At 38.7% G+C, this 25,084-nt stretch overlaps 1 protein-coding gene across 2 annotated transcripts; it reads left to right on the top strand.

Moving 5' to 3' along the window:
* Positions 1 to 335: 335 nt before the first annotated feature.
* Positions 336 to 23,481, top strand: mmaa (metabolism of cobalamin associated A). Of its 2 annotated transcripts, none has more exons than XM_076294218.1 (7): positions 336 to 789; positions 963 to 1,366; positions 5,577 to 5,699; positions 7,411 to 7,581; positions 11,076 to 11,161; positions 16,309 to 16,458; positions 21,294 to 23,481. In XM_076294218.1, the coding sequence occupies exons 2-7, from the start codon at positions 985 to 987 to the stop codon at positions 21,582 to 21,584; spliced, it is 1,203 nt and encodes a 400-aa protein (XP_076150333.1). In that variant the 5' UTR covers positions 336 to 789; positions 963 to 984; the 3' UTR covers positions 21,585 to 23,481. The 2 variants fall into 2 exon arrangements, with proteins under 2 accessions (XP_076150333.1, XP_076150334.1); XM_076294219.1 differs by having other exon boundaries at positions 966 to 1,366.
* Positions 23,482 to 25,084: the final 1,603 nt, after the last annotated feature.

Here is a 25,084-nt window from a genome sequence, read left to right on the forward strand (position 1 = left end):
GCAGTACTTTGCTGAAAGATATCTGGATGCAACGTGGATGTCCAACACATTTTGTTTCGTGAAATTCGTTCGTTACGTGTTTCTAAAAAACTTTAATGTGGATAAAAACGCTGTTTGGCGCAAGCTACCGTAAGGGCTGTTTTGAGCTCAAGTATCACATTTTTTTGTTGTGGCTTGTGGTTTTGTTAATCCAGGCTTCTGTGCCACTGACTTCTTCTTAAGAACAATTCAATAAAAAGTTCACAGTTGCCTGTGCCTTTAATCTTAGTTGAGGACTTTTAGCTTACATGACATTCTAGAAACGGAAGTCTATCTTTCAGTGTCAGGTTCCGTAACCTACTCATGCTCGAATTTGGACAGTACAGCAGCTGTAGGGAAGGATAGATCTCTGTAGTAATGACCTGCATGGAAAGTCATCTTCATTAGGCTATACATTATAACGTTACATGTACAACGCAGATCTCAAATGCAGATTTTCTTGTATATGTTCTGGACTGCATGCATTTAGAAGCTGTCAAGACTCACTAGGATTGCAAATGTATGTTTACCTATTGTTATTTTGTTATCAATGTTTGCTAACAGTTAGCAGTTAGAAATGCAGGGATAGTCTACGGTTAATGTCAAGAAACTGACAGTTTCATAACAGTTGTGTTTACCAACGTAACTAGTTAGCTAATAATCACGACCGATTCAACAAAATATGGTAATAAGCTCATGACTACCCACTTGGCTGTTCACTTGGACTTGTTGGACGTCAACTTGTTCGTGGCTAGTAGCAGCTACATTTTGGTAAGTGCACCGGCTCTTCAATACGTGCATGCTAAGTGCATTTAACTGATTTGTCGTGAAACGTTTCGATTGTATGGCTTGTTGTGGTAGAACCTGCTACTTGATGTTGATCATATTACAAAAGATAGTGTATCAACCTCTTGTCTCTTATGTTGTTGTGTGTGTTCTTTCAGAAGGTAGTGCCAACACAACATTATGAGTCCCAGTGGTTTCTTAAAACTGTGCCAACGGCTGCCTTCTCTGTCAGCACTACGAAATGGAAGCATGTGGAGATGGAATTGTAGTGGCAACCTCATCACAAATGTCTGCCTATGGACCCACCCCTCAAAGAGATGTGTTTCCACAGCCCCCAGCCTCCATGTGGCAGACTTGACTGAAAGGGAGAAGAGAGTTTTGGATAAGCTTTATGATGGCCTTGTGAAGGGCCATAGGGCAGCACTTGCAGAGTCAATTACCCTGGTTGAGACGCAGCACCCAAGAAAGAAGGAGCTAGCCCAGGTCCTGCTGCAGAGAGTGCTGGCATATAGGCAGGAGCAGGAGAGAGCCAATGGAAACCAACCTGTGGCCTTCCGAATAGGTCAGTCGCTTGATTTATTGTTGTGGTAGTATTCACTTTGTGTAACTGATTAGCTGTTTTTGAGATTCAAAATGGTGAGCCATTTTTTTTGTAAAAAAAACCTTGTAACAATCAGTGCAGCCACTGCAGACAAGCCCTTATATATTGCCAGTAATGCATTAGCTATAGTTGTTAATTAATGTATACCTCTGTATTACTTATTTTGTGTATGCCATATTACCTTCAGATATCAGCATATTCATTGGTAGTGTTCAGCCTAAGTCAGCATATTCATTGGTAGTGTTCAATGCACTTGTAACCATACTCTGTCTGTCATCATACAAAGCCCGCCCCATCCCAGATAAGTGGTTATGATTAGTTCCTGGGTTTTGGGGGATTTGGAAATTGTCTTAAAAGGGAGGATAGCCAGACCAGATCTGCTGAGCAAATTTAAATGCGCTTAAAGATTTGTCTGGGTTCACACAGGCTACAACTAGACTGCATAAGAGAAAATTTTAACTGTAGTGAAAGTACTAACTGTAGTGGCGCATAACAAAGCCCTGGCTGTAGACCAGTGGGGTATACTACGAAGCACGTTAGACATATCTAGGCTATGTAGACATATCGAGGCTTCACAAAGCCTTGACTCCTTGGGGTATACGTTAAGTGATACTACGATAGCAGTTATGTGATATATTTGTCAAACTAGGCTTTCAGCTCAGATCTGTGCGCATTCTTGGTGTTGGGATGACGTTGGCCAATCGTGAAACGTGGAGACACACAAGACCGCCTCTATTTAAAAACAATTACTTCCGCATTCATCAGCGATAGCTTAATCTACACTGCGGTCTAACCTATAACATCAAATAAATCAATTGTCATCAGTTGTTGTATAGTATGCACGTCCATAGTGGGATATTTGCACGCACAGCACTATTAAAGCGCATTCGAGATCCAAAATGTTAGTAGAGGCGAGCTCCACCTGTAAGATATATGACAGAATCCTACACGTGAGATAACTTCGTTTTTAAGACAATTGATTGGTCAGTGGGCGGTAGATTACACGATTTGAGCTATAACTTACATAACCTCCTCCCGACCAGGTTTAGTTGCGAGCATAAGATACCATGGTGATATAGCGACGCTAAAACAGATCCACTTTCGTGTCACAGCATACCCTGGCTTTGAGCGCAACATACCTAATCGAGATTCGTAGTATACCCCACTGGGCTTTGTGGTCCAGGTTAAGCCCTGTTTTTAGGCCCAGCCCACAGGGGTGGAAATTAACTTACAAATAAATGGTAAAATTCACCAACCACTCAATAGCAAATCATTATTTTGTGTCTGAAATCTACCAGCCACTTTCGTATTTCACTAGCATCTGACTGGTGGCTGGATGCTCCAACCATGCTAGCCCAGTGCAGGGTAACACCCTGTAAAACCAGAATTGGCCCACGGTGTAAGTGGGGCTATTTCAAAAGACATGAAGGTAGCAGAGAGCTAAGTCAGGTGTTGTGGAAGAAAGTTCCATGACTTGGTCTGCACCTTACTATCTTAATTCTATGATCCAGCTCTGATGAGTGACTGATATTGCCAGTCCATCAACACTAAGAGGTCACACAAATACATTCTTCTGTGATTCCTTATTGGTGGATTGATTAACCTAATGTCTTTGTTCTAGCGATAGTTTTGGTATCTTCAAAAAGTTTCTAAAGACTTGTGGGTCATTCCGTGTCAAATCACCCAGTGGCTGGCAGGTCACCCTCTCCCAAAAAATCTGAAAAAAATCACAGGTGTTTGTAGACCAAACCTATGCATAAATCTTAAATAGTATATCTGTATCACTAATGGTTCCAAAACTACAGCCCTTTGAAGTTTCAAGTCATTTTAAGCATCGTGGTGAACAATCCTTTTTGTTCAACTTCCAACATTATTGGCTCTTTTGGTATTTCACACACATTAGTGAAACTATGTGAATAGAAGTACATTTTCCTGTTGAATTAAACAATCCAATCAAATCAGGTGTATCTTGTGTAATTTCCCCTCTGCAAAGCTCTGAAAATGGCTATAAATTCATTATGTGAAAAAACATCACCACCTTTGAGGGCTTGTCATTCAAAAAGTATGTGACACAAATTCATCAGATTTTTCCCCCACTCATGTATGGATTATAAGGTCATGTCCATGCATTAACTTTGGTTGTTAACATTATCATATTGTCAGAGCATTTTTATTAAATTGGGCTTGATTTTCAAAAAGCCTGTTTTCATCTTCTCATTTCACCACGTGGACAGTTAACAGGATTTTTTTAATTTTACCATATATCATTCTGTATGTGAGGATCATCTGCTTGTTGCTGAGTTTCTTCATTGAGATAAGATTTTTTACAAATATTGTCCATAAATCCACTGAATTTGTACTTTATCTGCAGTACCACTTTGCACCACATGTGGTGCTCTTTTAATACAATGGAAGTCAATGGAAGAGTAAGAGAGTCACTTGTTTGCTGCACATATCCAATCTAAACACACAGTTTAAGGTTCATATGGTTCAATTAAAAAGGGGTTTCTAAAATTCAGTGCATTGTCAGATGCAGAAAAATCAATACTAAAGATTCATCATCTTTTTACAAATGCCTCTTGCCACTGATAGGTTGAAGCTGGTGTAGAAACTCATTACAAAGATGGTAATTATGCTAAATCCTCTTGCTGCATGTATGATGACCAGTCTGTCTTATGTGTGTATAATTTACTTGATCAGTTTATTTTCTCTAAATAAGATTTATGTATGAGTAGTATGTTGTTCATGTTGCAATAATTATTTGGACCAATTCAACTATGAACCATAAACTGTGTGTTTAGATTTATGTGCAGCAAACAAGTGACTCTCTTACTCTTCCATTGACTTCCATTGTATTAAAAGAGCACCACATGTGGTGCAAAGTGGTACTGCAGATCCAGTACAAATTCAATGGATTTATAGACAATATTTTAAAAAAATCTTATCTCAATGAAGAAACTCAGCAACAAGCCCAAATTTTGGGCAGATGATCCTCACATACAGAATGATATATGGTAAAATTAAAAAAATCCTGTTAACTGTCCACGTGGTGAAATGAGAAGATGAAAACAGGCTTTTTGGAAATCAAGCCCAATTTAAAAAAAATGCTCTGAAAATATGAAAATGATAACAACCAAAGTTAATGCATGGACAGGACCGTATAATACATATATGTGTAGGAAAAAAATCTGATGAATTTGTGTCACATACTTTTTGAATGAGAAGCCCTCAAAGGTGATGATGTCTTTTCACATTATGAATTTATAGCCATTTTCAGAGCTTTGCAGAGGGGAAAGTATACAAGATACGTCTGATCCGATTGGATTTTTTAATTCAACAGGAAAATGTACTTCTATTTACATAGTTTCACTAATGTGTGTGAAATACCAAAAGAGCCAATAATGCTGGAAGTTGAACAAAAAGGATTGTTCACCACAATGCTTAAAATGACTTGAAGTTTCAAAGGGCTGTAGTTTTGCAACGATTAGGTATACAGATATACTATTTAAGATCTATGCATGGATTTGGTCTACAAACACCTGTGATTTTTTTCCGATTTTTTCGGAGAGGGTCACCTGCCAAATTGCGCTGAAATTGGGTGATTTCACACGGAATGACCCTTGTCTGTTTACTTTGTTTTTAACTAATTTTCCTTACAGAATCATAGTTTGTATGTTTTTATGGTGATTGTTATTATTCAGTTAATTAAATTGAGTCTATTGATGATTGTTGTTTTTCCAATATAATGTTAATAATGTTAAATGTAATTTTAAAATAAGTCACTTAGCGTTGGATAGTTTGCTTGGGTACAATAGTTCCGAAACGGATTCCTTTGGTTTACTGACTGTTTCAGATTCTATGCTTGCTAGATTGCCAGCTTGGTAGCTCTTCAGATAACATTTTATTTGGGCACATAATTCATCATATTTTACTACTTAGCAAAATGAGAGAATATGTTTATTTTGTTCGGTCATTACCTTGCCTGACTACACACACTATAGTAGCCTCTTGCTTTTCAATCAATTTCACCTGATGTACCTGATCATAGGAGTCCCATTATACAGAAATGCACTTATGCACTTATTAGCGGTCAGAAAAGGTATGTTGTGTTATGCACTTATTAGCGGGTATAATTAGGTATAATTGACAATTGTGTGTAATTGTGCTGCAGGGCTGTCAGGTCCTCCCGGTGCCGGCAAATCCTCCTTCATTGAGGTTTTGGGGAAGATGCTGACTGGACAAGACCATAGAGTGTCTGTCCTTGCCGTGGACCCGTCCTCGTGCACAACAGGAGGTGAGCTTTCACTCTGGAGAGCTAATAGAAATAAAAGGACTTTGCACAATATAATGAAAAATGTGTTTGATGCATGCTCAGGATGAGTCAAAAGCTTGGACACACCAACTCATTCATGTTTTATTTTTGTAGATATATATTTTATGTATTCTGACTATTTCTTTTTAAATAGAACAATAATGAAGTTCAACATTATAAAATGGCACACATGGAATTATGTAGTAAGCAAAAGTGTAAACAAAGTTAGTTTTCAACCAACCTCATTGAGTCACCTGGTATGGTCTTGAAGGTGTTACACTCATTTTAATTGAAAGGCATGAAGTTGACTTTAATAATGCCAAAACTGTCAGAAAGATTAACACTGAAGAATATAAAAACCGAAAACATAAAAAAAAAAAAAACTGTCTGGTTTTGTTTTTGTTTCTAGCAATCTATCAATTGTTTCTGGTTTTCGTTTTCAGTCCATGAACCAGGTCAAAGCCTTGGTTGAAAGGGACTATAGAATATAGATTGTTAAGTAAGACACACTTTATAAACATAATTAGATATAATGTAATATAGAATAGTATATAAAAGATGTAATATAGAATAGTATATAAAAGATAAACACACACTCTGTTCTGTCATTATTTAGATGTCCTCTGTACTGTTCTAGATGTAGGTAATAGTCAAAATAAAGAAAAAGCTAAAAGGAGTTTTTAGAACAAAAAGTTGCCTGATATAGAATTTCAGCTGCTCATTAGTCTGGTAATCGTGTTATTCCTTCCTTGTTGCACATAATTTGACAGGAATGGACTACAGGCTGGCCATTTTAGCAGAATTTCACATTTTGAATGGTCGGACCACAGGACAGTTTCCACTTTGCCCCAGTCTATCTAAATTGAGCTTGGGCCCAGATAAGACTGCTGCATTTCTGGATGTCTAAATATGGTCTCTCTAAATATGTTTTTTATATGGTAGAGTTTTAACCAGCATTTGTCGATGGAGTGTCAAACTGTGTTCATAGACAATGGTTACTGGATGTTTTCTTGAGCCCATACAATGATATCTTTACAGAATCAGGTCTGTTTTTAATTTAGTGCTATCTGAGGCTCTGATCTTCAGGCCATTCAATATTGTGTTATTGATGTACTATGTACATGTTGCCATTAAAGCTGCAGTTGGCAAGATTTTTTTGATCATATTCACTGAAACCGACACTACCGACAGAACAACATAAATCAGCTTGTTTTAGAAAGAAAAACACACACTTCTACCTCCACCTAGAGCCTGTTATTTGTTTTGCAAAAATCCACAGCTCTTGGTTCTTCTGGTCCAATCAGAGCAGGGCTGTGTGAGATCTGACTGTCAATCACAGTCTGGTGCAGTCTGGTGCGCACTGACGAGCACAAACTCAATGAGAGGGTGCTCGGTGGTAGTGGGGGAGGGGCATGAGAGTTGTAAACATTCACAATTTTGGCTAAGTCCCCTCAATCTGTCAGACTTGCCAGCTGCAGTCTGCAGCGCTTACTTTTCATGAAATGGTCAAATTTGTTTATTTTTTATTATTAATTTGATGTTATCTAAGTCCTTTGTACAAGTAAATATGGATTTGGGAGATTTACAGATTATCACATACTGTTTTTATTTACATTTAGAAGTGTCCCAATTTTTTTGCAAACTTTTGACTGGTACTGTATTTAATCTGAATCTGTCTTTCTATTCATACAAGGGTCATTGATGGGGGATAAAACGCGCATGACAGAACTATCCAGAGATATGAAAGCCTTCATCCGACCAAGCCCTACCTCAGGGACTCTCGGAGGTGTCACAAGGACCACCAATGAAGCCATTCTGCTATGCGAAGGAGCAGGTTATGATGTTGTTTTAGTTGAAACAGTTGGTAAGAACACACTTACAATTTTAAGAACACCTTCACTCTCTCACTCACATGCCATCTCTGTCATGTCTGTGCTACATTTGTAATACTGCAATTTTGTAAAGCCCTTGACAATGCAACACACGTCCTGACACATCCTCTCTCTCTCCAAAAGAACTACTATTGGTCTGCCTAACCCTCATTAGGTCCGGCAGAATGCACAAGTAATTGTCCCAGATAATGCAATCATCAGCGATGCAAGTGTAGTCAATCAAAATGGTAATATTTGAAAATGTAGTATTACAGTTGAAAATAAACAAATAAAAACATAGCCGTGGCGAGTGGCGATGATGGGCCCGAGCACCTAAGGATCCCCCCCCCCCCACCCCCCGTCCCAGCACCACGGAACTGACAACTGACACTTCGCTGCAACACAAACAATTATATTTATTAACCTCTATTCACACACTCTATTCAATGAGGCATTATTTTCAGTTGTGATTGAACTGTATTTTTGGAGAATCTACAACAGGTCTGCAAAATGAATTTTACAAGAAATTCTTCGTGGGGAAACCAAAATTCAAAGAAGCCTTGCTGTGCACATTTAATTTTTCTTTTGGAAAAATAACTCCAAGGCTTGGTTATAGGGGAATTCAGAAAGAGGTGGTCCATTGATGCTGAGTAGCATACATGCTGTTAGATCAGGGGTGGGCAAACTTTTTGGCTCAAGGGCCACCTTGGGTTTTGAAAATTGCCCCCCCACACATACATAAAAAACTATTGTTTTTATAGCCTATAATTTAGTATGAAAAGTATTTCTTTTAAAATATGAATTGCTTAAAAATACTGCTAATTTTATGCAGTTTAACAAATGTATAAATTGTGCACTGTCGCTTTAAGACAGTCGCTTTAATTCACGTTTATTTCTCAATGATCTTCTGCCTGCACCGCTATGGCTAGTGCTGTGCCTATGGCTGGGCCCTCTCACAGTTTTTAAATGGTCAGTAGTGGGAACTACTGTTGCCTTCATGATTTCCTTTTAAAAGTTTCTTATAAGAAGGAGATATCAATTATCAACAATGGCAAGCCAGCTAGAACCTGCGGCTCTCTCTCCCTCTCGTGAGTGCAGACGCGTTCCCAATTAAATGGATCGCATAACGTTCACATTAGATCTGCTGCAAAGGAGATAACTAAGAGTTAACTTAGTTTAACATGATGTTATCTCTATTTAACATGATGTTTTGACATTGACATTGCAAACGTTCTCTAAGGAGAATGAAAAGCAGTTTGCAGTAAGGCTAACCAACGTCGTCTCTATCGCAGGAAAAAAATAGCGAGCAGCCTGATAACCAAATGAAATGCTCGGCGGGCCGCGGGCCGCAGTTTGCCGACCCCTGTAGCCTAATTCGTTAGAAAATTTAAAAAATGGTTGCACTTCTTTTTGCTAATTTATTTTCACATTTAGCAACAAGGGTAACAAACGTTTAGGTCGTGCGGCCTTTGTGCGTCTGTGTAGCCCAAATCATTAAAAAATAAACTTTTCCGTGTCATACAACACAACTATTTACTTTAACATCATTACATCTATTACTACATCTATAGACTATTTCCAATTTGTATTATATTAGTGACTCACTTATCGTTTTAATGTTTCCAGATGTTTGATATCAGGACGTGAGCCAAGTTGAACGTTGTCTTATTAAAACGGACCCACCGCGGTGACGTTTTTGGTGGAGGTGTTGTTTAATAGTGACTCAGAAGAAAACAAACGTTTGGACAATAAGCACATCAACACACTATGTGGAGGTAAACTGGACAGCCCCAAACCTCTGAATAGTTCTGCTTGTTGTTAAATTGCAATGTTAGCGGCCGCCAGCGGGGGTGCATAATGTCGGCAGGATCATTTAAAAGGCAACTGCGACTATTGTGCGTCTGCCCCATTTCTGATATCGTGGGGGAAGAAAATTAAACCGTGGCGGGCCGCCACTACCAAATCAACATAGAGGAAACACTGCATTAATAAACTCACATGTACTGTGTGTATCAACTGTATACATCTGATGTGTGTACGGCAATTTTTTTTTTTGCTAGGTTTTTATACTCAGGAAGCACTTACTTCCTGTTAGATGTGACATTTGACACTGACGGTATTCAGTAGATGGCACTACACCAAACATATGTGAAGGCTGCAATGATGCACCTCAAACTGACCAATTTACTACATAAATGTTGTGATCTGCAGTGCAACGGTAGACAAGTTATCCTAACAAATGACATTCAGCCTACCTACTGGGGGGAGGAGGGACTGTTGTTGGAATTCTGCATTCTGATTGGCTGTTGGAATTCTGCATCTTGATTGGCTATCGGAATTCTGCTTTCTATTCTATTCTGCATCTATAATAATAAAAATCCTTACAGAAACGATAGGGCTTTGCACCTTCGGTGCTCCAGTGCTCGGGCCCTAATAAATAATGCCATTATTTCCACTGCGGTTAACAGGTAGACTACAGCGAAAGTTTAAACTGGAAAATACAAATGCAAGTCAGATCTTTTTGTCTGGAAGGATGATGACTGTTCAAAGACCAACAAATACAAACACTGCTTGCCTTTCTTCTTTCTTGGTAATTCGGGTAGAGTTCCAGAAAGTGTTTTGTTGCTGACAGTGCTGTCTGATTCATTGACAAGGGAGCTTTTGACAAACCAGCTTTTCTAAATGTACATATCTGGAAGACCGGTTTAGAAAAAAGTCTGTTTAAAGTCCAACATGTAGAGAGAAAGATGCAATTTTAAATGAACTCATGTGGATTATATATAGTGATAGAGAGGATGGGGTTTGTTCTTTGCATTCAGTGGAATCTTTTCCCAGTAGCCTGGTTTACATGCACATTTCTTTTCTAATCAGAATTCATTTATTGAGATCATTCGATTCGAATATAACATTTACAAAAGCCTCCTGTGCACATGATGGGCAATCTGATCATCATTCAGTCAATGGTCATGTAAACAGTATATTCAGATTGAATGATTGGAATAAATTAATTCGATAATGATCAGATTGCCCCTTGTGTGCACAGGAAGATGCCTCAAAGATACAAGTTACAATAAGTGAAGAATCCAGATAAGTGTATACATGGCTATTGAAACAGACTACACCACCCCTTTCAATCTGGCTGAAATTCCAATTGGATCGGGCAGTTTTATAGAAGTGTTTTTATTCAGATTGAGACCTGAAACCGATCCTATTCAGATTAAATGTTACCATGTAAACCCACATAATAAGAGCTATTTAGGCATTTTAGAAGGAAGTATATTGAGGTCAAAGTAGCTACAGAGGCACTGTTGTTCCAAACTCTTTATCAAAACAAGTTATACTGTATGTTCCCCAGCAGTTTAATCCATTTTGGTGGATTTAATTTGACATGGTTCCCTGACAATATGTATTCCCTGTTAATATTATTCTTTTTTATCTGATTTGTTTGTTTCATGTCAACATACCAGTTAATGCTTTCTCTGTTAAGGTGTTGGACAATCTGAGTTTGCTGTGGCAGATATGGTTGACATGTTTGTGTTACTGATACCACCAGCAGGGGGCGATGAGCTGCAGGTAAATGCCTTTTCTCACTGTAGAACACACACACACACACACACACACCAATACACCTACAACATTTGTGGTAAGATATGCAGTTTATACTAGAAATGTGCACTTGTATTGCTGAATTCCCATTGCCATCATTGATGTGGTTGCAATATTGAATTCACATGGATCACTAATATCCTATTCCAACAATTTCAGTTTTTTTTATCATTTTGGAAAAAAAAATCAATAGGTATTTATTTAGATGGTGGGTCATTCTGTGTCAAATCAGACAGAATATAGGAAAATATTGATATTATAGTGATATTAATGGTATTGTAAAGGTATATGTTTTTACCCATTCAGTGTGGCATTAATCAGTATTTTGTCTCCAAATAAAATACTTTATTAATGCTGTGACAATCTTTTAGGTCTCCACAACATATGAAATCGAAGATATAAGGAATAGACAAGGTGTCCTTGCATTTTTTGGTCATTTTCAAAGGACTAAAATGGTATGTAGGATAGCTAGTAGGAACATGTCAAACTGTGTGGGGACAGCTCAATGTGTGATCATTTAGTATACACAGAGGCAATGTTCCAAAAGTAAATGCATAGTTAATTATGGTTATGGATTTGGCAGACGCCTTTGTCCAAAGCGACACACAAATACAAAACAACATAATATTTAAAATTGAACAAGGAACAGATTAGAATGTTGGTCAAATATAATAAGGAGAAATAGTAATAATAAACAACAATAACAATTCAATCAATAGCCTAATAAAATAAGCAATGAAAATGAGAGGAAAAGCAATAATAAAACAATAATGTCTATTCAATCAATAATATAAAAACAATGACATGGTAAGACTACATTAAGGAGAATATCAATAATAAACAATAATGTCAAATTAATCAACAGCCTAATGAAAATAAAACAATATTATACAAACCATAACACATAAGTGCTTAAACAACTAAGTACATGTTGAACAGGAATGTCTTTAGACCCCTCTTAAACGACCCAAAGCTACCACAGGAACGGAGAGCACTGGGCAACTCATTCCACCAACATGGAACCACTGAGGAAGGAGAGTCTTGAATTAGACCTAGTTTTTATGACTGGTCGACATAACAGACGCTTATCAGAAGACCGCAGTGGGCGGTTGGGGATGTAAGGCTTGATTATTGAATTAAAAAAACTAGGAGCAGATCCAGTCAGTGTCCTATAGGCCAAAGTGAGAGATTTACATTTAATTACACTGTACCTATGCATACTATTTATCTATGGTACAACATTGGCACTTTATACACTAAATACCCATACAAAGGACTATTTCCATATAGATGTTAATGCTCTTAGTCCTTTGATGACTGAAAAACACTGAAATGACTGAAAATCACAACCTTGTTTTATCCTTACTGTGTTCATGTGCATGATTTTTTTGGCAAAACATGATTCAAATATATGCCTGGACAGCCAGCCCGAACCTAGCCTCGCTCGGCTAGACAACTTGATTGGTCCTAACAGCTCTGGTTCGGGCATAGTTGCTTCTCAACGGAACAAGTGTAGATCGAACTTCCTGACCTTAAATTTTTTGTGCAGGGTTAAGTTCGGTCTGGCTTTCCAGGCTAAGGGAACTCATTTGTTTGCCACAAATCACCCACAAGCTTGCCACAAATCTGTTGCAAACATTTTGGTTTTGTAAGGGTTGGGCTGGCTATGAATAATACTTTTTCAAGATGTTAATGCCCAATCATCGCTTACAATATAATTTTTCAGTCTGTTAAACTAAAATGATATAAAGGGCTAACAAATGGCTTTAGGTGCTCATTAGGGTGGTCCTTTTTAAAGTCTCCAATTGTCATGCTCTTAACCCTTCAAATTGTTCCTTTATATGAGAAAATACAGCATGCCAATTTTTATGCCAGTAACATAATAATTACTGGTAGCTCAATAGCTTTAAACTTTGAGATGATTTTCTGTTTAATGATTTTCATAAAAACAGATCATTTGAATTGGTATTGTAACTGGCTAATAAAATTTCAAAACAATCTCCATTAAAGCATCTAATGCACCATATATTCCTAAATATGTATTTTAGATACATATTTTAGATACATATCTCAGTTTACTTATTGTAGAAACTAAATCCAAATTAATCCATCCATGACCCGGTTTAGCAGATTTACCTTTCCTGGTGGAATCAATACATATTTCTATTGATGATCACCTTGGTTACTGTTTGGGTTTAGAGCACATTTTTTGGTCTTCATTAAAACATTTAAACAATTGTGTCCACGGAACCCCAAATATGTGCCACACAACTGTATGAGGAAAAGGCACCTTCACCATTCCTTGCTCAGCTTTGCTTGCAGTTGTGTTGTGTACCAAGAGCAAAATCATGGCAAAAACAAGAAGTGAAGTTTATTTGATTGGTTCCACCATACCAGAATTAGTTGGATCAAATATGCCATCTATTAGAATGGAAGATCACTGACGGATCTATCCAGACTGCAAAAAGTCAACACTGGCTGAGCATTGTTGTCATTGTTATCATGTCAGTGTTGCTCTGATTTCAATTAAATCTAGTTCATTTGCAGCAACTTTTAATATTACTTGCATATCACAATAACGCAGCACAGCTTAACATAGGCAATCTTTCACATGATTGAGCTACCTCTAAATATAATTTTTTGTCAAAATGTTTGCATATTTCTATTATATTTTGATGTTAAAAGGAACAGTTTTGTTGGACTTGCTAAGGACCACCCTAGGGCTCATTCAGGATAAAGACAATGAACAAAATCTGAGACAGTGCAGCAACAACCTTATCTGATTTGAAACAGAATGACCCAGATTTGTATTGGTCAGTACATGTGAATTCAGCATTTAGTGAGTTAACCAATGGTTTTAGCCACAATCATTTTTGAAGCACACTTAAATTGCTTTGGGTTTGTGGATGGCAGAGAGTCTCTGTTGGCAGCATTTATGGATATCAGTGGTGTGTTGACTCAATGCATTGTTGCATATTGGTTCATATGCAGCCATGACTCTGTAAATGGGGAAACAAGCATAGTGGCTCTGACTGATCCATAAACAATTTCAGAAAATCAGAACATTGTTTCAGGATCCTGAAAGGGACAGGTGCCATTTCACTGGCCTTTGAGCTTTGATATCAACAAGCTTCTCCCAGAACGTTCTTGTGGATCCTGCTCTAAAATAAATCCCATGCTACCCATAAAGACTAACTGTTTCAATTGGATTTATTTTTTGAAGAGGATGCTTTGTAAAATAATTACTATTATTCAAAAATATTTGTATTATTAATATTATGTATATATAATTATATAGTTGTAATTTAGTTACAGTACCCTCCAGAAGGATTGGCACCTTTGGTAAAGTTGACTGAAAACAGGTATAAAACAGATATTGTAATATTTTGGTGATTTATTGTAATCTCACAATGAAAACAATGATGAAAAATACTTTGAAGGGAAACAAGTTTATTCTGAGAAAAATGAAAATAGATTCTTTTGACAAAAGCATGTTGCCCGCAATTATTAGCACCCTAGAAAATCATACATACAAAATGTAACAGAAGCATTTTCCTATTTATATTCAACTCCTTTAAGTTAATCAGCGGTGTGTTTCCCAAAAGCATAGTTGCTAACTAAGTAAGCAACTTTTTTGGTTGCAATGCAATTTCCCATTGTCAACCAACTAAGTTGCTAACAGGTTAGCAACTATGCTTTTGGGAAACGCACCCCAGAGTGTCTGTGAACTTTCAGAAGTAGTTCATAACTTTCCTTTTCACTAGGGTATAAGAACCACTGTTGGAGAGTAACAGAAAAAAGGTATCATCTTGGGGTCACCAAGTCTCCCAAAAAATCTTCAAAAGTGACCTCACTACTAATATACCAGAGCATCACTAGGGCATACTATGCCTTTCCAGTCATTTAATTACAAATGTAAATGGCAGGAGTTACTGAATGGTACAGTGACTGGAATTATAAGTATATATACTTTTTTTGATCCCGTGAGTGAAATTTGGTCTCTGCATTTAACCCAATCGGTGAATTAGTGAAACACAAACAGCACACAGTGAACACACAGTGAGGTGAAGCACACACTAATCCCGGCGCAGTGAGCTGCCTGCTTCAACGGCGGCGCTCGGGGAGCAGTGAGGGGTTAGGTGCCTTGCTCAAGGGCACTTCAGCCGCGGCACATTGGTCGGGGCTCGAACCGGCAACCCTCCGGTCCAGAGTGCTAACCAGTAGGCCACGGCTGCCCTAATTTGCCCGAATTGTGGTCTATTGTCAGATTAAATGAAAATTGCGCTCTTTGGCAAGAATGGCTATACTGAAAAGAACCCCTAATGAGAATTATGGTGGAGGGGCTGTGATATTGTGGGACTGTTTTTATTCCCAAAGGCCTTGGGAACCTTATTAAGGTGCATGGTAACATGAACCCCAAGAAAAACCTGAACAGTTTCAATGAAAATCTGTAAAATCTCTGCCAAGACACTAAAAGTGGGTCATGATTGGATCATTCATCAGGTCAATGAACCAAAACAAAGTTCAGATCAAAACAAAAATGGTTTACTGAACACAAAATCAAGCTTCTGCCATCGCCATCTTAGTCCCCTGATCTAAACTCCATAAAAAAAAACAGTCAGGTGAGTCAGAAAGGAGAATGCACAAGTGTGGGCTTAAGAATCTGGGCGATCTGGGGAGATTTAGTCTCTTGGTTATGTCAAGAGAATATTACAAGCTGTTTTATTGTCAAAGGGGGGCTTAAGAAGGTATTACAAGCAGGGCTGCCAAAAATTGTGGGTGATGTGTTTTTGTTAAAACATATTTATTTCTTTATGAGATTTTCCTTTTTCTCTGAATAAATTTGCTTCTCTTCAAGGTTGGATTTTTCCTCATTGTTTTCATTGTGAGATTATAATAAATCACCAAAAGATTGTTTTGTATACCTGTTTTAGTCAACTTTCCCAAAGGTGCCAATAATTCTGGAGGGTACTGTAACTACAGTAGATGACATTGAAATGTGGACATAATCAGCACCCTCAGCTCTTTATTGCCATTGTCAGGAAAGTCCTGTGTTTCTGTCTATGATTAACTCTCTAAAATACCACACTTTTTCCTGTTAATTCATTACACAGGGAATAAAGAGGGGTATTATTGAAATGGCAGACTTGGTGGTAGTGACTAAGTACGATGGGGACCTAGTGGTTCCGGCTCGTCGGATACAAGCAGAATACACCAGTGCCCTGAAGCTGTTGAGGAAGAAGTCTAAGTCTTGGAACCCAAAGGTTTGATTCTCTCATCCACTTATTTAGTCCTGACCCTATTGAATTTTAGCTTTTCAGCTCATAGAAGAATTACCTCAGATCGGAAGTAACGGGTCACTTCACCTGAATGCTCTGTTTATTTTCACTATCACCATTAGCCATGCCATAAAATGTGGCATATGAAATATGTGTGAAATGATCCACATGATGGCCCATTTATCCATTATTTGAGCAAACACTGAAAAATCATTAATGCATTGCAATATACAGTATATATATATATATATTCCAGATTGAAACTGATTTCAGATGTGTACTTTTAAGGTCTGTGTAGATTGAAACTGATTTCAGATGTGTACTTTTAAGGTCTGTGTAGATTTAAACTGATTTCAGATGTGTACTTTTAAGGTCTGTGCAGATTTAAACTGATTTCAGATGTGTACTTTTAAGGTATGTGCAGATTTAAACTGATTTCAGATGTGTACTTTGAAGGTCTGTGCAGATTTAAACTGATTTCAGATGTGTACTTTGAAGGTCTGTGCAGATTTAAACTGATTTCAGATGTGTACTTTTAAGGTCTGTGTAGATTTAGATAGAAACCTGTTCCTGTATGCCTAAAATAGCTGCCCGAAGGTTGACTATTGTTATTTTGTTGTTATTGTGCAAGTATTGCTTTGTAATGCATCAGTTCAGTAAAACTTGAAGTAACCTGATGTGAAGCTATAGTCTCATACTAGTCATCGTTTTAGTCATCGTTTGCAGATCTTTTCTTCTTTTCTCTCTCTATCTACGGCTTCCTCCCACTCCCTCTTTCCCTGACTGCATCTGCTTTGCTGTGGCACAGAGCCAGCATGGCTGTCCGGCGAAGCAGAGTGCTGTGTCATGCGTTTAGCTGATTAGAGGGCCACCCACACAGAGCACAGCCTCTGGCCTCGTCTTGGCTGAGTGCTGGTGGATGCATTCCTTCTCACTGAAGGATGGTTTGTCGTCTGTATTGATTTTCACTTCTTTTTTCTTCCAAAAGTTCATGTCGGGAAAGAGACGAAGAGGAATTGTTTGTGTGGCTGTTACCTTTTAGCTTAAGGGTGAATGTTCGAGGCAGATTGATAGAGAAGAGAGGATGTATTTTAACACCTAGCTCCTTTCTTTAGCTGTTAGTCATTTACCATCCTTGCGTTTGTCCAGGTCTGGTCTCATATATGCAGTTATATTCAAATAAAAAGGGCAAGACATTCAACATTCCAAAGTCCATTTTGAACAACAGAAATTTTTCGTTATTAAAAATATATTATGTTATTATGCCACTGCACTGCAGGGTGGTCATATAGTGTTTGACAACATTTTCTTTTTTCTTTTTTTTGTGCTCAATGATGTTATGTAGGGGAAAGCTGACTTTTGTTTTTCCTAAGGTGACCTATAGCAAAGGGAATATGAGATCAAAATAAAAGTAATGCATGCAGAACAAGTTCAGGTTGTACCATCAAGCACAGGATGTGTCTCAGGAGTATGCCTGACTCCAATAGCAATAAAGACCTCAAAAGAGTGGTCTTGTGGCTCAACTTTTGAGCCATCTAAGAAATCAGTTGCTAACTTTGAACTTAAAGCTAAAATTTCAGAATATTTAGTCCATAGGATGTGCTGTAACTGATTTATTTTAATCTAATAGTCTGTCCCATTGTAAATGTTGTCACTCCACATTTAGTATTGTTTTCTAACATATTTTTGCCTTCAACTAATACATCACATGCATATTTTTCAAAATCTTGTAAAAAATTGGCAAGAACAGTAAAGTACAGTGAATGGCTGCTTACCATATGTATACATTTACAGTTAACAAAATTTGGCACAAGAATATATAACCTTATAGGATATAAGGTTATATAAAATCCTCGTCTTTCACTTCTTCGATCTCTCGTTATATGGACAAACATCTCTCATATTATGCACTGCTGTGCATGAAGTGCGTCTATACATTTATGTTAACAGTATTGTGTAGCATGTCTATACTCTCGATGGTGTTTTAAGCCCCCACTGTCGACTTCAAGGCAGCGCTGCGACCATCGAGTTCAAGGCACCTAACCCTAACCTTAACCCTAACCCTTGCCTAAGGGTCATTCCGTGTGAAATCACCCAATTTCAGCACAATTTGGCAGGTGACCCTCTCCGAAAAAATCTGAAAAAAATCACAGGTGTTTGTAGACCAAATCCATGCATAGATCTTAAATAGTATATCTGGATAACTAATCGTTGCAAAACTACAGCCCTTTGAAACTTCAAGTAATTTTAAGCATTGCGGTGAACAATCCTTTTTGTTCAACTTCCAGCATTATTGGCTCTTTTGGTATTTCACACACATTAGTGAAACTATGTGAATAGAAGTACATTTTCCTGTTGAATTAAAAAAATCCAATCGGATCAGACGTATCTTGTGTACTTTCCCCTCTGCAAAGCTCTGAAAATGGCTATAAATTCATAATGTGAAAAGACATCATCACTTTTGAGGGCTTCTCATTTAGAAAGTATGTGACACAAATTCATCAGATTTTTTTCCTACACATATATGTATTATAAGGTCCTATCCATGCATTAACTTTGGTTGTTATCATTTTCATATTTTCAGAGCATTTTTTTAAAATTGGGCCTGATTTTCAAAAAGCCTGTTTTCATCTTCTCATTTCACCTCGTGGACAGTTAACAGGATTTTTTTTAATTTTACCATATATCATTCTGTATGTGAGGATCATCTGCCCAAAATGTGGGCTTGTTGCTGAGTTTCTTCATTGAGATAAGATTTTTTTTAAATATTGTCTATAAATCCACTGAATTTGTACTGGATCTGCAGTACCACTTTGCACCACATGTGGTGCTCTTTTAATACAATGGAAGTCAATGGAAGAGTAAGAGAGTCACTTGTTTGCTGCACATATCCAATCTAAACACACAGTTTATGGTTCATAGTTGAATTGGTCCAAATAATTATTGCAACATGAACATACTACTCATACATAAATCTTATTTAAAGAAAATAAACTGATCAAGTAAATTATACACACATAAGACTGACTGGTCATCATACATGCAGCAAGAGGATTTAATTACCACCTTTTTAATGAGTTTTCTACACCAGCTTTAACCTATCAGTGCCTATGTGAGTACTTTAATAATTACTAGCCAACTGGTTAGGCAAAGTCTATATCCATCGTCATATGCATGGGATGCAGTCCTCTGTGATACATAGACAAAGAGTATCAAGATGGAGATCAGTGCTTTGTCTCCATGTGATCTGGGAAAGAAGTTGGAAAATGAATGTCATAAAGGAACATATTCAAGAAACAATGGGTTTCTAAAATTCAGTTCATCAAGGTATTTCACTTGATGAAGATGACCATGTGTGTTTTCATCACAAGTATTCATAACAAGGTTTGAGGACTCGTGGATCCAAGAGGCATTTGTAAAAAGATGATAAATCGTTAGCATTGATTTTTATGCATCTGACAATGCACTGAATTTTAGAAACCCCTTTTTACTTGAACCATATGAACCATAAACTGTGTGTTTAGATTGGATATGTGCAGCAAACAAGTGACTCTCTTACTCTTCCATTGACTTCCATTGTATTAAAAGAGCACCACATGTGGTGCAAAGTGGTACTGCAGATAAAGTACAAATTCAGTGGATTTATAGACAATATTTGTAAAAAATCTTATCTCAATGAAGAAACTGAGCAACAAGCCCACATTTTGGGCAGATGATCCTCACATACAGAATGATATATGGTAAAATAAAAAAAAATCCTGTTAACTGTCCACGTGGTGAAATGAGAAGATGAAAACGGGCTTTTTGAAAATCAAGGCCAATTTAATAAAAATGCTCTGACAATGTGATAATGTTAACAACCAAAGTTAATGCATGGACATGACCTTATAATCCATACATGAGTGGTAAAAAAATCTGATGAATTTGTGTCACATACTTTTTGAATGAGAAGCCCTCAAAGGTGGTGATGTTTTTTCACATTATGAATTTATAGCCATTTTCAGAGCTTTGCAGAGGGGGAATTACACAAGATACACCTGATTTGATTGGATTGTTAAATTCAACAGGGAAATGTACTTCTATTCACATAGTTTCACTAATGTGTGTGAAATACCAAAAGAGCCAATAATGTTGGAAGTTGAACAAAAAGGATTGTTCACCACGGTGCTTAAAATGACTTGAAACTTCAAAGGGCTGTAGTTTTGGAACCATTAGTGATACAGATATACTATTTAAGATTTATGCATAGGTTTGGTCTACAAACACCTGTGAGTTTTTTCAGATTTTTTGGGAGAGGGTGACCTGCCAGCCACTGGGTGATTTGACACGGAATGACCCCTAATCCTAGTGCCTTCCATGCAGCGCTGCCTGGAAGACGACATCAGGGGCTTAAAGCAACACCAAAGAGTTTTTTGTACCTGAAAATATTGTTTCCAAATGCACTTCTGCATTCTCTTCGCGACCCTCTATCGGCTATAACCGCACTATGCAAGTTTGCCAGATCGGGTAGCGGACTTGTAGTTCGATGGAATGAGACATAAGAAACTACAAATTTGACTTGCTTCTGATGTCGTAATACATCATACTTCCATAAAATCATGCAACGTACTCTACCTTTTCTGTAGACATTGTTATTTCCAAAGCCAGTGCTAGATAAACAAATAGCGTGCGTGCGACAGGAAAAGTGCTTTGGTGTTGCTTTAAAACACCAAACACCTGTCTATACTCAGTGGGATGTGCCAGACAGGTTTGCACTCCTCCCTCTAGTAGCGTCATCTCTCCTCCTCATGCCTCCTTGCTCTGTCTGCGTTGCTGTGCAGGTGGTCCGTGTGTCGTCCCAAACAGGAGAGGGTGTGACTGAGCTGTGGAGCACCATGCTGGCGTTCAGGTCGGCGGGCCTGCGCAGTGGAGAGCTGCAGACGCGCAGGCGCAGCCAGCAGAAGGTGTGGATGTGGAGCCTGATCCAGGAGAACGCGCTGAGGCACTTCCAGGAGCACCCCTCTGTGCGCTCAGCGCTGCCCCTGCTGGAGGAGAGGGTGACCCGCGGGGAGATCTCCCCCGGTCTGGCCGCAGACCTCCTCCTCAAGGCATTCACCTCCACTACCTCATGAGCAAGAGCAGGGCTCCAAAGCACTGCTGTCAGTCTAGCATGATGAGCACATCTCCTATGCTAGAGATTCACTTGAAGCGCTCGCTGCGCTGATTCTGCAGCTCAGATGAGAGTGTTGGGGAGCACACAGAGGCTGGTGGAGTTGTTAGAGTGAGACTGGACCTTCAGTGTGATGTGTGTGTCTTTGATCAGAATCCAGGTGGAGGCGTGTGTAATAACAGCTGCTCTTAGGGTGAACTATGATGTGAATATCTCATCCTCACTAATGGACAATCACTGTTAGAATTGAACCTTTTACTGAATTGAACCTTTTAATCACCATTTATGCTTGAGATTTCAAGGGATCACACGTGACGTACAGATACAATTCATCTTCTGTATGGCAAGTCATTTTGGATAAAATCCTTTCTTGAATCAATGTAAATAATTGTGTTGTTGTTTTGTAAGTCTTGTATCAGAACACTAGGAGGCAGCAAAGTCACAGAAAATAATGAGCTTTTATGTAAAAAGCACCTCCTGCCTCCTGGCCACCGTCATCTTGAAAGAATCTGTTTTGTTTGAGAGAGAGAGAGAGAGAGAGAGAGAGAGATATGTATGTATGCAGGATGGTAAGGACCAAGAGAGTATAAGTCTCAAGGCTCTGGTCAGTGTTGGTGACACTGCTCCATTGCTATGTCTGTCCTGCTGCTCTTGCATGGTCATTCGTGTTCATCGATTATTCCTGTCTGCCTGTGTGTGTTCGGAGGGAAATATGTGCCCTGCCTCCTGAGACCCTAAGCTCTGAGTCCTTGTCGTTTGCTTCTGTCTACCACCAGGAGCAAAGACGCTGTCTGAATACTGATGACTTCATTAGGTTTTGACTTCCCCCTTCAAGCAATACACTAACACTGACAGACTGGCCATGATCTCTTAGGGTGGGGAGCGCCTGCACACCCCCGCTCACAAAATCTGCCACAAATCACAAATCGTTTCGACATCCTTTTGTCCCAGTATATGCCAAAAAGTTGTCAATGGCCTTTTAAAAAAGAATAGCTAGGATTCTAGTCTGCCATTTCAGTCTCCTGGAAATTACTTCATTTACATGTTTAGCATTTAAAGTGATAATTTATTGTAAGCGATGCAAGGGCAAGGTCTTTGTTGATGAAGCTGGGAAGTTTTGTTTGTCAAAGCAATTTCAGTGGTTTTCTTTTGTTCCCTCTCCAACAAACCGTATTTGCATCAAACACACTTTTCAGCACGTTGCACAAATGGCTATGGTTCACTCACAGCTTGTCTCAATATGGTGCAAACACAGGCACATGTTGATGTGGTGTACCAGAGCTACAATAGCTGAGTATGAAATGGAATGGCTACGTTTCTACGGGAATCATAAAAACAGAGTGGCAAAAGAATGTATTGATCACTGTGGAGAGTGTTCCAAATGCTTTTATTTTTAGGACTCGTTTTAGGACGCATTTAGCTAGTATATGAAGGTGGTTGTTCAACTTAACTTTTGGGAAATGTACCCCTGAGTGTGAAGTGTTTTTGCATGTGTGTTGAGTGAAGTGTCACCCTCCCACCTTGCCAGTGAGCTGTGTTCAGAAGGAGGTTGCTGGTCACGCTCTGCGGCCTGACCAAGCCCCCTCTCCCTGCCGAGTTTGTTCTCCACACACACACACACACACACGCACGCACACACACACACACACACGCACAGAGAGAGAGAGAGAGAGTTTATATCTGTGATGGCTCGGCTCTCTCTGTCTTGCTGACAGATCAGTGTGCAAAGCATTTCCTCTAGGCCTCTTTTTCAAGACTGGCACCACAGCAGTAATCCAGCAAGTGACATGTTGGAGTGGGCAGAGAGCAGACTCTTTCCTATTCATGCAGCTGGAGATGTCACCTCTAGATGCCTTACAAATAAATACGGTCCTTACAAATAAATACGGTGGAGGTAGCTGACTCTGGCCAGTGCAAGGGTGGGTAATTATTGTTCATTGCCTGTGAGTTGTACTGCAGTCTCTAATAATAATACATGTAAAAATGGGAAAGCAAACTCAAACAGAATCTTTGAAATGGATTCATTTTCTTCTTTAGAGGGCCAGTGTAGAGGTTCCTGTAAAAATTATAATCTCAGTGGTATTAAGTGGGGGGGGGGGGGGGTGGAGGAGACCAGGGGAGCTTCAGTGGTCTCTGGTAATGTATTTGTGTGAATAATTATTTGTAGTTATGGTTTGAAGATGATATCAGAGCAGGATGAATCCCACCAAGTGATTTATTGGCATCTGAGGCAACGCTGACAGCATTCTTTTAATGAATTCCATCTGGTCTCACAGTGGGATTTGATCAGTCCAAGTTGCTATTTTGGGCACTTGATAACCATTGTCCAATCAACGTGTGCAATAACAATTAAGCCTGTTTTGCTCAATCATAGATAGAGACAAGTACATGATGTCTTGCCACGTCAAACTACTGCTGCCCATGGTTTAAAAAAGAAAACACAGCCAAAGATGGCAGCGAGCCCCCCTCGAGGCCATGAAAGGCATCCACTTGTAATCCTAATTGCCATAGGCCTACTTAACTGAGTTCAGCTGCACAACGACTGCAGGCCAGCATAGACCTCTGAAGTTCGCCTACAAAAAAGAACCAAAACGGCCATCTTTGCCCATATAAGGAGATCCGGTTGTTAATTGAAGCTAACTACCTATGGCAAGTTGCATTGAAAGTTAGCTCTGGGGTAGCAAAAATCTAAGTGTGCCGCCTTCACGTACCGGAGATCACAGTATCCACTCGAAGGCAGAGGACAAAAGTGCGTTCAGGAAAACGTCTGCATTTCAGACTTTTTCATCCCCGTGAGAGTTTAACAGGTGCGATAATTCAAAATCCCCATGTTATTTTCCCATAGGAAAAATCGCCAGATACCGGATGTCAAAGATGGCAGCTTTTTTGTAGGCGAACTTCAGAGGTCTATTCTTTCCTATGAGGTTTGTAACAACATCCTGTTGACAGATAAAAGTTGTTAGCTTGAAATCAAAAGTTAGAGTGCTAAGTAGTTATATGCCAGATACTACAGATCAGGTCAGGGCAAGCATTATGGTGTCTCTCTCTCAAACTGACTCTTGATCACATTTCCCTCATCTAAAAAAAAAATCTCAAGTGATGAGAGGTTTTCTGCCATGACTAGCTGATGTAACTCATGCTGTTCCAATCACCTCCAATCATAAATTCTTCATCGAGTTGCCATCAGGGTGCATGTACTGTACTGTTCATTGTCAGTCTCTCACATCTCTTGTAGTCAATGTTATGGTCGCAATATGCTGGACCAAGTGAAATGTTTTTTGGTTGTTTTGCTTTTCTAGCTTTTGTGATTTGTGTGTGTGATTTTAACACCGACACCAACTCTAATCCAATTAAGTATTTATGCAGTGTGGTAAATTGATTCAAATCAATCCTTGATTTAATTGAAAAATCTGAAGGGTAATTAGTTTGATTTGAAATTTTGAGAGGTTGTAAATTTGGTTG

The sequence above is a fragment of the Alosa pseudoharengus genome, unplaced genomic scaffold (genome assembly GCF_046254945.1).
Source record: "Alosa pseudoharengus isolate Yale_2024_CS ecotype anadromous, Long Island Sound unplaced genomic scaffold, YU_APseudo_1.1 YU_APseudo_1.1_scf_2, whole genome shotgun sequence".
NCBI lineage: Eukaryota > Metazoa > Chordata > Actinopteri > Clupeiformes > Clupeidae > Alosa > Alosa pseudoharengus.

Excerpts from the sequence above, each read along its gene's own strand:
- mmaa (XM_076294218.1), top strand. The coding sequence starts at position 985 with ATGAGTCCCAGTGGTTTCTTAAAACTGTGCCAACGGCTGCCTTCTCTG. Across the intron at positions 11,162-16,308 it reads CAGGGGGCGATGAGCTGCAG|GGAATAAAGAGGGGTATTAT; the intron begins GTAAATGCCTTT and ends TTCATTACACAG. Across the intron at positions 16,459-21,293 it reads CTAAGTCTTGGAACCCAAAG|GTGGTCCGTGTGTCGTCCCA; the intron begins GTTTGATTCTCT and ends GTTGCTGTGCAG.